Source organism: Dictyostelium purpureum (assembly GCF_000190715.1).
Source record: "Dictyostelium purpureum unplaced genomic scaffold DICPUscaffold_157, whole genome shotgun sequence".
NCBI lineage: Eukaryota > Evosea > Eumycetozoa > Dictyosteliales > Dictyosteliaceae > Dictyostelium > Dictyostelium purpureum.
This window is the reverse complement of record NW_003519494.1, coordinates 52,592-66,772: the sequence shown is the minus strand read 5'-3', so window position 1 is coordinate 66,772 and position 14,181 is coordinate 52,592. Positions and strand designations below refer to the sequence as shown.

The 14,181-nt window shown below is 25.9% G+C and overlaps 5 protein-coding genes across 5 annotated transcripts; 1 reads left to right on the top strand and 4 right to left on the bottom strand.

Moving 5' to 3' along the window:
- Positions 1–462: 462 nt before the first annotated feature.
- On the bottom strand, positions 463–2,169 carry DICPUDRAFT_79814 (uncharacterized protein; the record flags this gene model as incomplete). The annotated part of the gene is made up of 1 exon (XM_003288985.1): positions 463–2,169. One exon carries the CDS (start codon positions 2,167–2,169, stop codon positions 463–465), a length of 1,707 nt encoding a protein of 568 aa, XP_003289033.1.
- Positions 2,170–4,593: 2,424 nt separating this feature from the next.
- Positions 4,594–5,889, top strand: DICPUDRAFT_35014 (uncharacterized protein; the record flags this gene model as incomplete). The annotated part of the gene is made up of 1 exon (XM_003288994.1): positions 4,594–5,889. One exon carries the CDS (start codon positions 4,594–4,596, stop codon positions 5,887–5,889), a length of 1,296 nt encoding a protein of 431 aa, XP_003289042.1.
- A 140-nt stretch (positions 5,890–6,029) lies between these two features.
- Positions 6,030–8,954, bottom strand: DICPUDRAFT_153358 (uncharacterized protein; the record flags this gene model as incomplete). The annotated part of the gene is made up of 4 exons (XM_003288984.1): positions 6,030–7,069; positions 7,146–7,362; positions 7,431–8,348; positions 8,412–8,954. The coding sequence occupies 4 exons, from the start codon at positions 8,952–8,954 to the stop codon at positions 6,030–6,032; spliced, it is 2,718 nt and encodes a 905-aa protein (XP_003289032.1).
- A 1,033-nt stretch (positions 8,955–9,987) lies between these two features.
- Positions 9,988–10,938, bottom strand: DICPUDRAFT_79811 (uncharacterized protein; the record flags this gene model as incomplete). Its single annotated transcript, XM_003288983.1, has 1 exon — positions 9,988–10,938. One exon carries the CDS (start codon positions 10,936–10,938, stop codon positions 9,988–9,990), a length of 951 nt encoding a protein of 316 aa, XP_003289031.1.
- An 886-nt stretch (positions 10,939–11,824) lies between these two features.
- On the bottom strand, positions 11,825–13,924 carry DICPUDRAFT_15906 (uncharacterized protein; the record flags this gene model as incomplete). Its single annotated transcript, XM_003288982.1, has 2 exons — positions 11,825–12,784; positions 12,854–13,924. Coding segments are annotated over 2 exons (2,031 nt in total), but the record flags the coding sequence as incomplete, so codon positions are not given.
- Between the last annotated feature and the right edge of the window lie 257 nt (positions 13,925–14,181).

Genomic DNA, 14,181 nt, shown 5'->3' with positions numbered 1-14,181 from the left:
AAAAAAAAAATTTTATTTTTAAATTTAAAAAAAAAAAAAAATTTAATTTTTCTTTTCCAAATCTCTTTTTTTTATGTCTTTAATTTTTTAAAATTGGTTTTAAACCCCCAAAAAATTTTTGGTTGAAATACCCAATCCCCGTTTTAAAAACCAATCCAAATTAAAAATTTTTTTAAATCTGGTTTTAAATGAAAATAAATTTATTTGGTTTTTTTTTATTTAAAAAAGAAATTTATTTTTTTTTTTTTTTTAATTTATTTTGGGGTTGTTTTTTTTTTTTTTTTTTTTTTTTTTTGATTTTAATTAATAACAACTATAATTAACCACCATTTAAAGATTAATTAATAAAATTGGAAAAAAATTTTAAAAGTTGATATTTTGGTTATTGGTAATGTTGTTGTGGGGGGTGGGTGTTTTTTTCTTTTTTTTGTTTTTTTTTTTTTTTTTTGTGGGTTGCTATTTTTATTCATTGATGGTGGAGATTGAATTTTCATTATCTTTATTTTCATAATTTTCATTACTTGGTGGGATTGTTTCAATAATTTCATCATTTTCCATTTTTATGTCGTTATCGTTGTTATTTTTATTTTTTTCTGAATTGTTGTTTTCATTATTATTGTTGCTGTTATTATTTAAATTGCCGAGTTCTTCTTCAATAGCACCATTATTTAATTGTGATTTTAAGTTTAAAATTTCTTTTTCCAATTGTTCAATTTTTAATTTTCTTTCTCTATTTTTTGATTTAAGTGATTTGACTTTTTGATTTAAAGCTTCATCGCTGTTGTAGTTGGAGCTGTAGGTGGATGGCCATATGATTTCGTTGTCAGAGTTTTTGTTTTTGCCAAAGTACAAGCTGTAGAGGGTGAGGGTTCTTTGATACTTTTTCTCTTTATCTTGTGAGGTTTCATTGTGACCAGAATGATAGTGAATTTCGAGTTTGATCAAGTTTAATAATTCTTTGTGTTTGATTGTGTTTAAAATGATTTCTCTGTAGAGACTATCGATTATTGGTGAAGGAACCAAACGATTACCGAATCCATCGCAGCCATGGTCATTATCCATAACTTTTAATACAATGAATCTAACAAATTCTTCTTGAACTCTTAATGAAAAGTCGTTTGAAAAATCTAATTTTTTCATCATAAAATAAAAGCTGAAACTACCTAAAATTCTTTGTTCTAATTCTAGTGCTCTTTTGACAGAGTTTTTATCTACAACTATATTGTTACTATTATTATTGTTACTATTACCATTACATGTGTTATTGCTATTGTTATTATTATTATTGCTACTATTGTTATTGTTAAGATTATTAAGACTACAGCTTGCCAAAGTGCTCAAGTTATTACTACTAGCACTTAGGCTAAGGTTACTAAGTGTATTAATCCCGGTGGTAGAGACATTTAATGTGGAGCTAGCTGATGGCGAGGTTAAATTGTTACCACCAGATACATTTGAACTTGTTTGAGTAATACTGCTGGTTTTAAATAATTGGATGGTTGAAGGTTGTTGAATTGGTGAGGTGTTGGTGGAGGTTTGGGCTGATGTATTGGTTGGTGAGGTGCTGAACTTTTTCTTTGGTGGCAAATTATTATATTCAATGTTTTGATATTCACCATTGGAGTTGTTACCGTTATTGTTATAACCATTTGTGCTACCGCTACTGCTTGTGTTTTCATCATCAGATGCAATTTGTAGCTCGTATGGATCACTAACTTGTTCAATGGAACGTTTGTTTCCATTATAATTATTGCTATTGTTGTAATATGGCACACTACTATTACTATATTGGATATTGCTACTATTACTAATAATATTTGCACTATTTCCATTATATTGACCATTAATATTACTATTACTGCTGGTTAGTTTTGGTGAGATGGTTGGAGTTGTATTGCTGCTACTGTTGATACTAATGGAAATACCACCATTCATACCATTGTTACTGGTACCATTTAAAATATCCTTTAGTTTGTTTAAAAGATCATCTTTTTTATAAAAGTAAGACTTTAAATCGTAACCATGGGAGCTGATGATTTCTCTTATTTCGCTTGATGTGAGTAATAATAAGCTTTTATTATTTGCCTTCCATTCTTGGATATTAACATCAAATTCAAATTTGAATTTTTGTGGTACTCTAACTACTCCTGAATTATTACTATTATTCATTTTTTTTTTTTTTTTGTTATTACTGTTTTTTTTTTTTATATATATAATTTATGAAATTTTAAATTTAACACCAAAAAAATAGATTTATATTAATTTTTATTATGTTTTTAGAATAGGAAAAAAAAAAGTATAATAAGTATTAGTGGTGTCCGCCTGTGGAAGATGGGGTGTGTTTCAAGAAAAACAAATAATACGCAAAAATTTAAAATTTAAAATTAAAAAAATTTATTAAAATTTAAAAAAAAAATTTAAAAAAAATTTAAAAAAAAATAAAGATTTTTAATTTTTTTTTTTAAATTATTATAATTGATTTTTATTATTATAATAAATATTAAAAAAAATGAATTTAAATACATTTATGATCAATTAAGTTCTTTATAGAACCCCAAATTGTAAAATTAACTTTAAAGAAAGTAATTATATTAATAAAAATTAATTTAGAGCTATTATAATAAATCTCAATAACAAAATAAAAATATAGAAACAGATTGTAATATATAGAAATAAATAAATATAAATAGAACCGTATATAAATTGTTTTGCCATTCATATTTATTTTTTAAAATTAGACCAAACAAAACCTAAATTAATATATAAAAATCATATTTTAATGTTTTCATTTTAAATTGATTATATATCAGTTAAAAAATTCTAAAATTTAAAAAAAAAAAAAAATTTAAAAAAATTTAAAAAAATCTTTGTCTTTTATGACAAAAATAATTATAATATGTGTTAAAAATATTTTTTAAAGTCCCATTTTATTTATTTCTTTATTTGTTCCAATGTTGTTATTTTTATATTAAATTAGTCCTCACAATATGTTTTGTTTTTTATTTTTTAAATTTTCGAAAAAAAAAGATTTATCTATTAATATCATTCACCACACACTTTTTTTTTTATTTTCATTTTTATAATTGTTTTTTTTTTTTATTTTCATTTTTATAATTGTTTTTTTTTTTTTTTGAAAAATTTAAAAGCATTTTAAATAAAGCGCATGCCATAATTATTTTAAATATTTTTTAAAATTAAAAAAAGGAAAAAAATAAATCAAAAAGTAAAAACAGTTAAATTTGTTTATTAAAATTTAATTTAAATTTAAATAACATAATAAAAATTACACAAACACACTGACATGCACAAACACATTCAATTACATTTGTATTTACAAGAAAAAAGATATATTTACACTTTATAATTAACCAAAAAAAATCAAAGAAATTCTTTAAACGAAAATGTGTTGTTATTAAATCTTTGTAAAATTTATAGTTGTGTTATTACGTTATAGGTTCAAATTAACATATTTGAGTATGATTTTAATTTTTTTATCATTGAATACTCCATTTCAGTTTTCAAAATCTATTGTTTTGTGTTTAAATTAAAATGGTTCTATGAAATTTTTCCCACACTCAAATTCAATTTTTTTATTATAAAAATATTCAATTGTTGTTATAATTTAAATAGTATTGTTCCCCCCTTTTTTAATTTTTTTAATTTTTTTTTTTAAATAAATTATTTATTAAAGTTTCACCATCATCACCCACCACACCCACACCAACTCACAAATATAGTTATTATATTGCATTACTCTTATAAGTATAATGTTAAATATTAATTAAACTATTTTAAATTCTATCTATATATATATATATATAGTCCCCCCAAAACAAATAAAACATTTTCATTTTTTTTCAAATACTCACACCCACACATCTACATGATTCACACATAATTACATATAGTTTTATTTTTTTGTTACATCAAATACTCACTCTTAGCTCTAAAACACCAATATTTTACCCGATCAATATATCATATTTATAGAGGGTGTAGTTATTATTCTTTTTTTTCTTTTTATATTTATTTTTTTAAAAATTATTTATTTAAATGATATTCAATATGGTAATATCATCCAACCCTAAATAATAATGATAATAGTAATATTATTAAACACACGCACACACAGACATTAAATTATATCACAACTCTATCACGTTATAAAATTAATCATTTTCTTTATTTAACAAAAACAATTTATATAAATAGAAAATTAACATTAATGTATATTATTATTTCTATATTTTATTTAAATTAAATTTAAATTTTATTACACTTTATCGATATTAGGTAGGCTTTTCTTTCTTTTTTTAAAAAAAAACTTAAATAGAAAGCATCATCATTAACAATAATAAAATAAATAAAAACAAATAATTTAATAAAATAAATATAATTAAAAAAAAAAAAAAAAAAAAAAAAAAAAAAAATATAAATAATAATTTTTTTTGTTGAAAAATATATAAATAATAATTTAATTTTTAAAACAAAAAAATAAAGATAAATTTAAATAATAATTTGTAAAGTGTATGGGTTTTTAAAATTTAACACTACCAAATACCATTTTACAAAAATTAAAAAAAAAAAAGAAAAATGAAAATAATAATAAATTTAATAATATTATTTTTAAATTTTAAATTAATATATTCAGCAAATCTCTGCGAACAATCATGGGAGTGCGGGAATGTTCCATACACGATATGCGCCAACAAGATTAATCTAATAAAGGGTATTGCTGTTGATGAGGAGTCAAATAAAGTTTTATTAATGGGAAAATTCAATTCGTCCGATACTACATATGGGAGTGTTTCCGTGGCTTCTATACCCACAAATGGGGGGTTGATTATAAACGAATATAGCATCAAAAGCGATGTTACCGTTGGCAGTGGTTTTAGAAATACCATTCAACTATTCAAATATCTTCCAAAATCTAAATTATTATTAACCCAAAGCTCCGAGAGACTTTCCACTGTTGTTGGGATCTACTCTAATGACTTTCATGGTGGGACATTGACACCACTTTGGTATCCCAGAGGCTACTCTTTGGCCATTTATTTCGACGAGGTAAATCAATTAACTTACACATGCGACTTCAATGTTAATGTATACCCAAAAATTATTAAAACTCAAGATGACCTCTACGGAAGTGGTAGTGCAGGTGCCGTGATTTTAAATCAAACGAGACAATGCATAGGTATTTCAAATAAATTTAAAAACGAAAATTTAGGAAAAGATAATCTAATATTCGCATCAATCGAAGATGGTACCCGTACAAACTTTTTTATTGGATCTGCCGAATGCCCTCTATGTAAAAGAACCTTTACCTCTTTCTACAACTATTCTGGTATTGCCAACGATATGTTTATTTTTAATAATAACATTTATTTTTCAACAATTGACTCTGGTATTGCTAAAATTAGTTTTGATAACCCATCTTCATCACTAACTTTCATCACAAAAGATCCAACAGATTCTATTTATTTTGTAGAGTCTCAAAAAACAATTTACTATATTACAAATAGTGTTGTTAAAAAAATTCATGTAGAAACCAAGCAATCATCAATTTTATACGACTCCAAAGGCTCAAAGAATTTAGGTACCTGTATGTGTGCAGATGGATATACTGGTGATAGATGTAACAAATGTAATGGAGTGGAAATGTGGTCAAATGGTAATCCTACATGTGTTAATATACTCCAATATAATGGCCTACCTTCGAAGTGTCAAGCCGACTATAATTGTAACATTCCATATGGTTATTGTAATGGTGGTATCTGTTCATGTAGAGAGAATTTCTATGGAATGAAATGCACCAAATGTGATGGGAAGATTAAATGGCAAAATGGATTTCCAATTTGTGAATTAACTTTTAAACTAACCATATTTTAATATTAAAAAAAAATTAAAATAAACAAAATAATTCGAATTACAATAGAAATAATAAAAATAAAGTTTTATAAATAATTTATAGTTTTTTACAAAATATTATTTAATTAAACACATTAATATGTTAAATTAAATATTGTTTATTAAGACTTTTTAGAAAGTTTATTGGCTTGTCGCTTTCTGTATATATCATTTGAAGGAGCTTTAGAGGCACTTGGGGTCTGATTGGAAGGATTTGATGTTGGAAGAGTTGAAGGTGAATTAACATCCTCCAATGAAGATTCTTCAATTTGTTTTCTTTTGTGTATATTCGATGGTTTAGCGTTGGTAGTTGGGTTAAGGTTTATATTTTCAGGAGATATTGTTGGTGATGCTCTTAAAGGTGGCTGTTGTTGCTGCTGCTGTTGTGATTGCTGATTCATTTGTTGTTGTCTTTGTAATACTTGTTGCTGTTGTTGATTAAAGCCACTTTGCATACCTGGTAATGGGGTATCTCTAATTAAATTTATTAACTGATCAGGATCCACAAAAGGACCATTAAATTGGTTTACATTTGGTAGGTTTTGTAAGAAAAATACAATAAAATCTGGAATGTTTCCTCTTTGTTGTTGTAATAATTGTTGTTGTTGCTGTTGCTGTTGTTGTTGATTTAATGGGATAACTGATGATGGGGTAAATTTACCAATTTCACTACGGTAGGGTATCATTTGGGTTAAATCCGGTCTTTTAACTTTCCAAGTAGAAACTGGAATAATAGTTGAAGAGGTTGATTTGGTTTCAACCGGTGCAGCAACTGGTTGATTCTTTGCCTCTTTATTTTTACCCTTTTTACTTGTTTTGCCAAGTTTACTTTTAGCTGTGCCATCTGCTCCTGTATCATCTTTACTATCAACATCTTTATGATGATCTGTACCTGTATGATCCTCTAAAATATTCTTTGTAATGATTTCAATTTCGGTTGGGTGACAACTCCAAAGATTTAAAAACTTATATCTATTTAATGCTTGTAATACACCTGTCTTATCAGAACTTGGTACTGATACTTGATATCTTTTCTCTAATTTAAATATTGATGCTACGTCTTGATTTTGTCTATATTCAAAATCTAAAAACTTTTTCCATAATGGTTCAGATTTTTCTAAAGCTTGGTTTGATAATAATTTTTCAAATAAAACTCTGGTGTCTAAAAAATAAAATTATTAATATTTTAATTGATAAAAATAAATATATATATTTTCATGATATAATTGTAAACTTACTATTTTCTTCATTTAAATTTGTTAAAAACTCGATATAAAAATTAATAAATGCTATTTCATTTGGGAATTTCTTTAAACCAATTTCAAAAATATCTCTTGCCATTCTAGTATCTTGATTAATATAGTACTCAATTAAACCCAATGCAATATAAACATGATATGTACATTCTGGTGTTGATTTTGCTCTTTTAAAAATCTTTCTTGGTCCTTCAACTCTCTAAATGAAAAAAAAATTAATAATTAGTAAAAAATTTTTTTTTTTTTTTTTATAATTAATACACTTACCTCGGTTCTTCTTGAAAACTTCATATATTGAATCCAAACTAATGGTTCAGGATTATTTGTAATGATTTTTTCATAAATTTCTTTAGCTTGTTGAGTTTTTTTTTGAGATTCTAAAAAGTCAGCATAAGCAAAATGAATAAATAAATTCTTTGGTAAAGCTTGAATGGCACGGTCAAACATTGAAATACAACCATCAACATTACCACTATCGGCTTGATATGTAGCAGCCTCATACCAAATATCGGGATAATGATACAAACAAAGTAAACATTGATTATAAGTTGCAACTACACGATTTCTTAAAACAACTGGATCAAATTTTTGAGGGTTTGAACGTTCAAATGAAATTAACTTTCTCCATAGTCTTACTTGATGTTCTTCTTTATCTGATGATCTTGGTGGTTTTGCCAACATGTTTCTAAGAATACCTTCGAGCAAAGCTTTTCTATCACGATAAACATTACGGGCATGTTGATATCGATTTTGATGATCTGCTAACAATGCTTTTGCCAATGTTTTATTAATTGAGTTTTCATAAACTTCATACTCCTTGTAAATGTTATCGAGGTCGTGCATTGGATTCTCTATAGCACGTTGATAAAGTTTTCTAATACCTGTCATTTTTTGACCTTCTTCAAATGGTGTCGTTGCTTTTTCTTCCTTTAAAAACGCTATGTAATCAGTCCAAATAGATGTTGATGAAATATCCATACCAACACTTTCCAATGCAAATTCAAATGCTTTAATTATTTCCTCTCTATTATTACTGTCACTCTTTACTTGTTTTATATAGTTAATATAAGTTTTCCAAAATTCGACATTCTTTACATTTCTTAAATTTTCTAAAAATATTTTTTCTACAATTTCATAATTTTTCTCTGCCATTTCTTGTTCAACATATAATTTCCAATATCTACCCTAAAAAACAAATAATTATTAATATATATTTAAATGATTTTATTAAAAACTAATAAAACTTACTGCTGTTGGAAAAACTGCTAAAAATCTTTGGTAAATATCTCTTGCAATTGAAATTGGCTGGGATTGTACTTCATTTAAAAGTAAAGTCCATGCCTCTGTATCATACATATCATTATTAATTCTATTTTCTAAAGTTTCAATTTGAACATTCAATCTTTTGCCAACTGCTGGCATTGATGATGAAATAGCCAATGGTCCTGATGGCTGTGTTGATGGAGATACATTTGAGGTTGAAGTAGAGGTAGTGGATGTTGTAGTAGAAGCTGTAGTGTTTGGTGAAGCTGTTGCTATAGTTGATGGAGAAGCTGCATTTGTAGATGATGTATTAGTTGGTGATGATAACAATGAAGATGCTGTTGGTGAGACTACAGGTGATGGTGTAGTTGTTGCTTTGGTTGCTGTTGGTGGCGATGGTGTAGTTGCTTTAGTTTCATTATTATTATTATTATTATTATTATTACTATTTACACTTTGTTCATTACTACTAGTTGTGCTTTGATTTTCAATACCATTATTATCGGTATTGTTACCTTCAGACTCCATAAACCTATTTATATAAATTATTTATTTATTTATTTTATTATTTTTAAATATTATAATTTATTAAATATTTGTTATATTACGAAAGTAAAATGAAATGATTTTCAATTTTAAAAAAAAATTATAAAAAATTAAAAAAAATGAAAAAAAAAATGAAAAAAATAAAAAAAAAATAAAAAAAAAATAAAAAAATTAATTTTTAAACAATCAAATAATAAAAATTAAAAAGGGTTTAAAAATAATAAAAATATAATGATATTATAATTTTCGTTATTCACATAATTTACTCCCTTTGATTTAAAAAAAATAGATATTTTTTTTTTTACCATATTTGTATAAATTTAAAGACCTGTAAAATTTTTTTAAAAATATTTTTATATTATATTTATTTAAAAATTATAAATATAATATAATAAAACGATTTTTTTATTAATTTTATTTCTTTTAAAACATATGAAAGGTATCTAAAACCCTCATATAAAACTGGACTTTGACTATAATTTGAATTCGATTTTAATTATAATTATTATTATATCTATTTAAATAGATTTATTATACTTCTTCTTTATTCTTTTATTTCTATTTACAACTCTTTATCTTTTTTAAAACTTGATGAACTAAAACTTTAATTGTTTCGAATATCTGCAAAAATTTGATTACTTTACCCCACCTGAATTACCACTAGAAGCTTACCACTTGAATTATTTGAACCACTATATGAACCATCATTAGACTAATTGCCTGCACTATTACCTATTTAATTGAATTTTCAGAACTCTTTTATACCATTGTCATTTCTATTTAATTTCCATGTATTTGATGCTGGATACATTTTCAATTTAATTATGAAAAAATAAAATATAAATATTTTCGGTTTGGCCAATACCTAAATAAATTCTAATAGATGCATACAATAAAAAATATTAGTTTATTTGGTTTATTTATTTTATTAATAAAATTTATATATTTACCTTTTAACTTTTCTTAAAATCTAAACTTGAATGTATGGCAGCTCTTTATAATTGGAAAACTGATATTATGATACTACCCTACTCAAAGAACCGTAATGAAGTTCTGCTTGGTGGGATAATAAAATAGTTTTATTTGCAATAACAGTAGTTGGTGCAATTTCAATAAAATAATTATGAGACTCGACCGATGATACAATATAAATATTTGCTTTGAAAATTTCGGCTGCAGCAAATAATGTTATATGGTCACCCCAGGTACCATCTCTTGCCATGTTATTGCAATAATTTTCCCAATTAGTAGTTGCAAATTGACTTAAATTTGCACCATTTTGAATTAAGAAATTTTTATTCTTTCTTAACCACTGGACAATAGCAATTCTGATTTCTGAACTATGATTTAAATTTCCATAGATTTGATCGGACAAAGAATGCATTTGGCAATTGCCATCTCCTGGGATCACCTTATTGTTTTTTAATTGGTAAAGCTTCAAACGTTCATCTAAACGTTTTTGGGCGGCTACGACTTCAGTTTGACGTCCTTTTGAACCAAATAAGGGTAAACGATTAACCATAGATTTATACCATTTGTCTTGATATTGACATTGTGGAGTTGGTACTTGTGATGAATGGCCCATAGTTTTACTAAAAAATGGTGAGCTAGCAGATTTATATAAATAATCACGATTCCTAATATCGTTTTTAAATATGTAACTTAATGGTGTAGCTTCACGAAAACTGAATGGAGATTGCTGTGGCTGTTGTGGTTGTTGTGGCTTTGGTGGTTGTTGTGGCTGTTGTGGTTGATATTGATATTGTTGTGATTGTTGCTGTGGTGGTGGTACTGGTATTGGTTTTAGTGGTTCTGGTACTAATTTATTTGGAGTTGTTTTTAGTACACAATAAACACCAGGAAATTTAATTTCGCTATCATAAACTTTGGTTTTTCTATAGGAAATATATTGTTCTAGATGATAGCAACCAATAAAGATTAATATAATAATAATTAAAGCTAACATTTTTTAATAATATGCTTTGATTTGTAAAAATTATTATTATGATATTTGAATTGATATATGTTTGTTGAAAAAATAAAAAAAATTATATGATGATTGGATTATATGAAAAAAAATATTAAGTTGAGGGCGAGTGTGTGTGGTTTGAAAGTTTTAATTTTTAAAATTTGAAAAAAAAAAAAATTTCATAAAATTAAAAAATTATTAAAGTTTTTAAAAAATAAATTAAGAATTGTTTAAAAAAATTAAATTTTTTTTTTAATTGAAAAAATAAATTATTATTTGAACTTCAAATAAAATTCATTTTTTTTAAATAATAGATCAAATCTATTTCTTGATTTTATATTAAATAATTAAAAAAACCTATTCATTGTTATAAAAAAATAATGTAATAAAAAAAAAAAAAAAATTTATTTTTTAATTTCAAATGGAGCAAATGCTATAGTTAACTGCCCCAACAATACTATTATATTTTACTAAATATATTTTTTAGTTTTTTATTTTTAATTTTTGTTTTGATTTATTTAATTAACTCTACAATGAAGTTTTTTAAATTGTTTTTCGATCGATTCTATAAATGGAATTATTATGTTATATGTTCTATTATTAAAAAATAGTTTTTTTTTTTTTTAACTACTAAATTACAATGCGCTATTATTATATAAATATTTTAATTTTTTTGATTACTTTCATCATTTTCTTGGTTTTCACTGTTTGTTAATGAATCTGGTTGGGATGATGGTGAGGATTCACCATACATTTCATTTTCGTTGTTTTGTGGGGTATTTTCATTATTTTCAATTACATCGGTTTCTATATCGGATGCACTGTCGTCTGTTAATTCTAAAACACCTGGAGGTGGGAGGCTTGCTAATGGTGGGTTATGTGCTGATGATTCTGAATCATCAGTAAAATCTTCTACTATATTTCCTCTACGGTTAACTTTACCTGAACTTTTAGCACTACCTTGAGAACCTTTACTTGCACTTTCAGCACGTGCTGTAGCTACATTTGATGATTTCTTTTTACTGAAGAAATCGCTTGAGCTTTCACCACCACTATGAATTCTAAGTACCCTCCAGAACTTTGGTATGAAAAGAATTGCTAAAGCTGCGGTAGTAATGAAAAGACCAGCTGTACATAAAACAATAGTTTCTGATTGTTTTTCTTGTGGAGCAACCATAAGTGGCACGATAACGAATAGACAGAAACTAATGGCATAGAGTGTGTTTGCAATTGGTTTAGATTCGTTGAACTCATGAATATCTACAATACGAATCTTCCATGAAACGAAAACACCAACTAATAAAAGAGCTGCAAAGTAAGCGAGAATAGTGTAAAGAGTGGCAGCACCTTGACTGTTCATTTTACAAACCTTCATGAATTCGTATTTGCCAATTCCATCGATACCAGTTTCTTCAACCATTCTTAAGTCTCCAACACCGGTTAAGATACCCATTAAAAGGACATTGATGAGTAAGAATGCACCGACCCATGGGAAGAGTTGATAATTGGTGATTTTAATTGCTTTTAATTCTGGATTGTCGAAAATTAACCAAATTCTTACGTTTTTAATTACCAATGAACCAATTAAAGTTGTAAAACCGAGTGTAACTAACCATAATCTGGCATTACATTGATGTGTAGAAACTGGACTAACCCAAACTATACCTCCAATATATACAATCATTCCCCCAATTAAAATGAAACCAAGGAAAATTGGAGAAGCTGAACGAATTGAAGGAGTTTTATTAAAAAGTGCGATACCTAGCATCATAAACAAAACCATTAAAATTAAAAGCCCTGAAACAATTGAAAAAGCATATTGAACTGAAAGGGAAGATTTAGCCTAAAATAAAAAAATTAACAATTAATATTAAAATTAAATCATGAATTTAAATTTTCTGAAAAAACTTACTTCGTTTAAAGAAATGTTATATAAACCCAAATATGTCATTCCGTCTACTGGTGCATTGATATAAAAGAAAGATGATGCAGAGATGCAACCTGATGTTTTATTGTATGGGAGCGAATAATTGGCAAGTAATTTGTTACAATAATATGGGTGTGAAGCTCTTGGAGTTTGTGTTAAATTATAAACGTGATCTAAAATTTCTTGCTTGATATTATCAGAGACGTCAATAGCAAAGTCTAATTCGAAAAAACTATTTTCTTTATTTGAGCTGAAATCCATATAAGAGTTTGTATTATTGATGTGTGGTTTGGATGGATCTAAATTGTTCATTACTCTTTGTGTGAAAGGTAAGAATGCCTTTGTCCAGTTATAAGAGTAAGCATACCATACATTTTCACCATAGACCTTTCTTTGTGGGAAACCATTGGTACCAATAGCTCTTAAACCTGAATCTATAACAACATTGCCCAAAGTAAAGTCATCCAGAGTATCACCCAAGATATCGCAGTTATAAACCTCAATCAACTCTTTTGTGGCACGGATAGTTTTGTCATAATTATAATATGAACCGATATTATAATAAAAAAAGTTAACTTTAGGATTTGCAAGCTTAGCTCCGGCCCAGAAAGCATATACAAAAGAGTCATTATTATTGTTAGCAGTGACACCAGGTGATAAGAAACCAATATTATTTGTTTTGGTTTGGAGACCTGCAAAATAACCACTAATATAATTTATTGAAGCAAAATTATAAGTAACTGACATAGTGTTTTTGGTGACCTTTGAACTACCTCTAAGTAAAAATTGTGTTTTTGAAGTATTTTCATAACGAGTGGCAATTGATACGCAACCATCCTTTACATCTAAACTTGAGCAAATTACAAAATCTACTAATCCATCTCTTACTAATGGTTCTACTAAATTATCCATATCATCTTGACTTTTAATATTATAAAAATCTGTATCTGAAATATTTAAAGCCTTAGAAACACCGATTCTTCCTTGGTTTACCATATTATTAAAACCTAAATCAGTAAATGGACCTGAGCCTAGCACTATTAATCTAAACGGTCTTGTTGGTTCCTGTGCAAAAACGCCATTATTTAATGCTATTATACATAATAAAAAAAAAAATGAAAATAATATTTTTTTAAATTCCATTTTTTTTTTTTTTTATTTTTTTATATATTTTGAAGTAGATATAATATTAATAATTTTATTTTTATATATATTATTTACAATTATTTTATTGATATTATTACTATTATTTATTTTATTATTATATTACAAAAATTTAAAAAAAAAAGAAAATAAAATATTAATTTGTATTT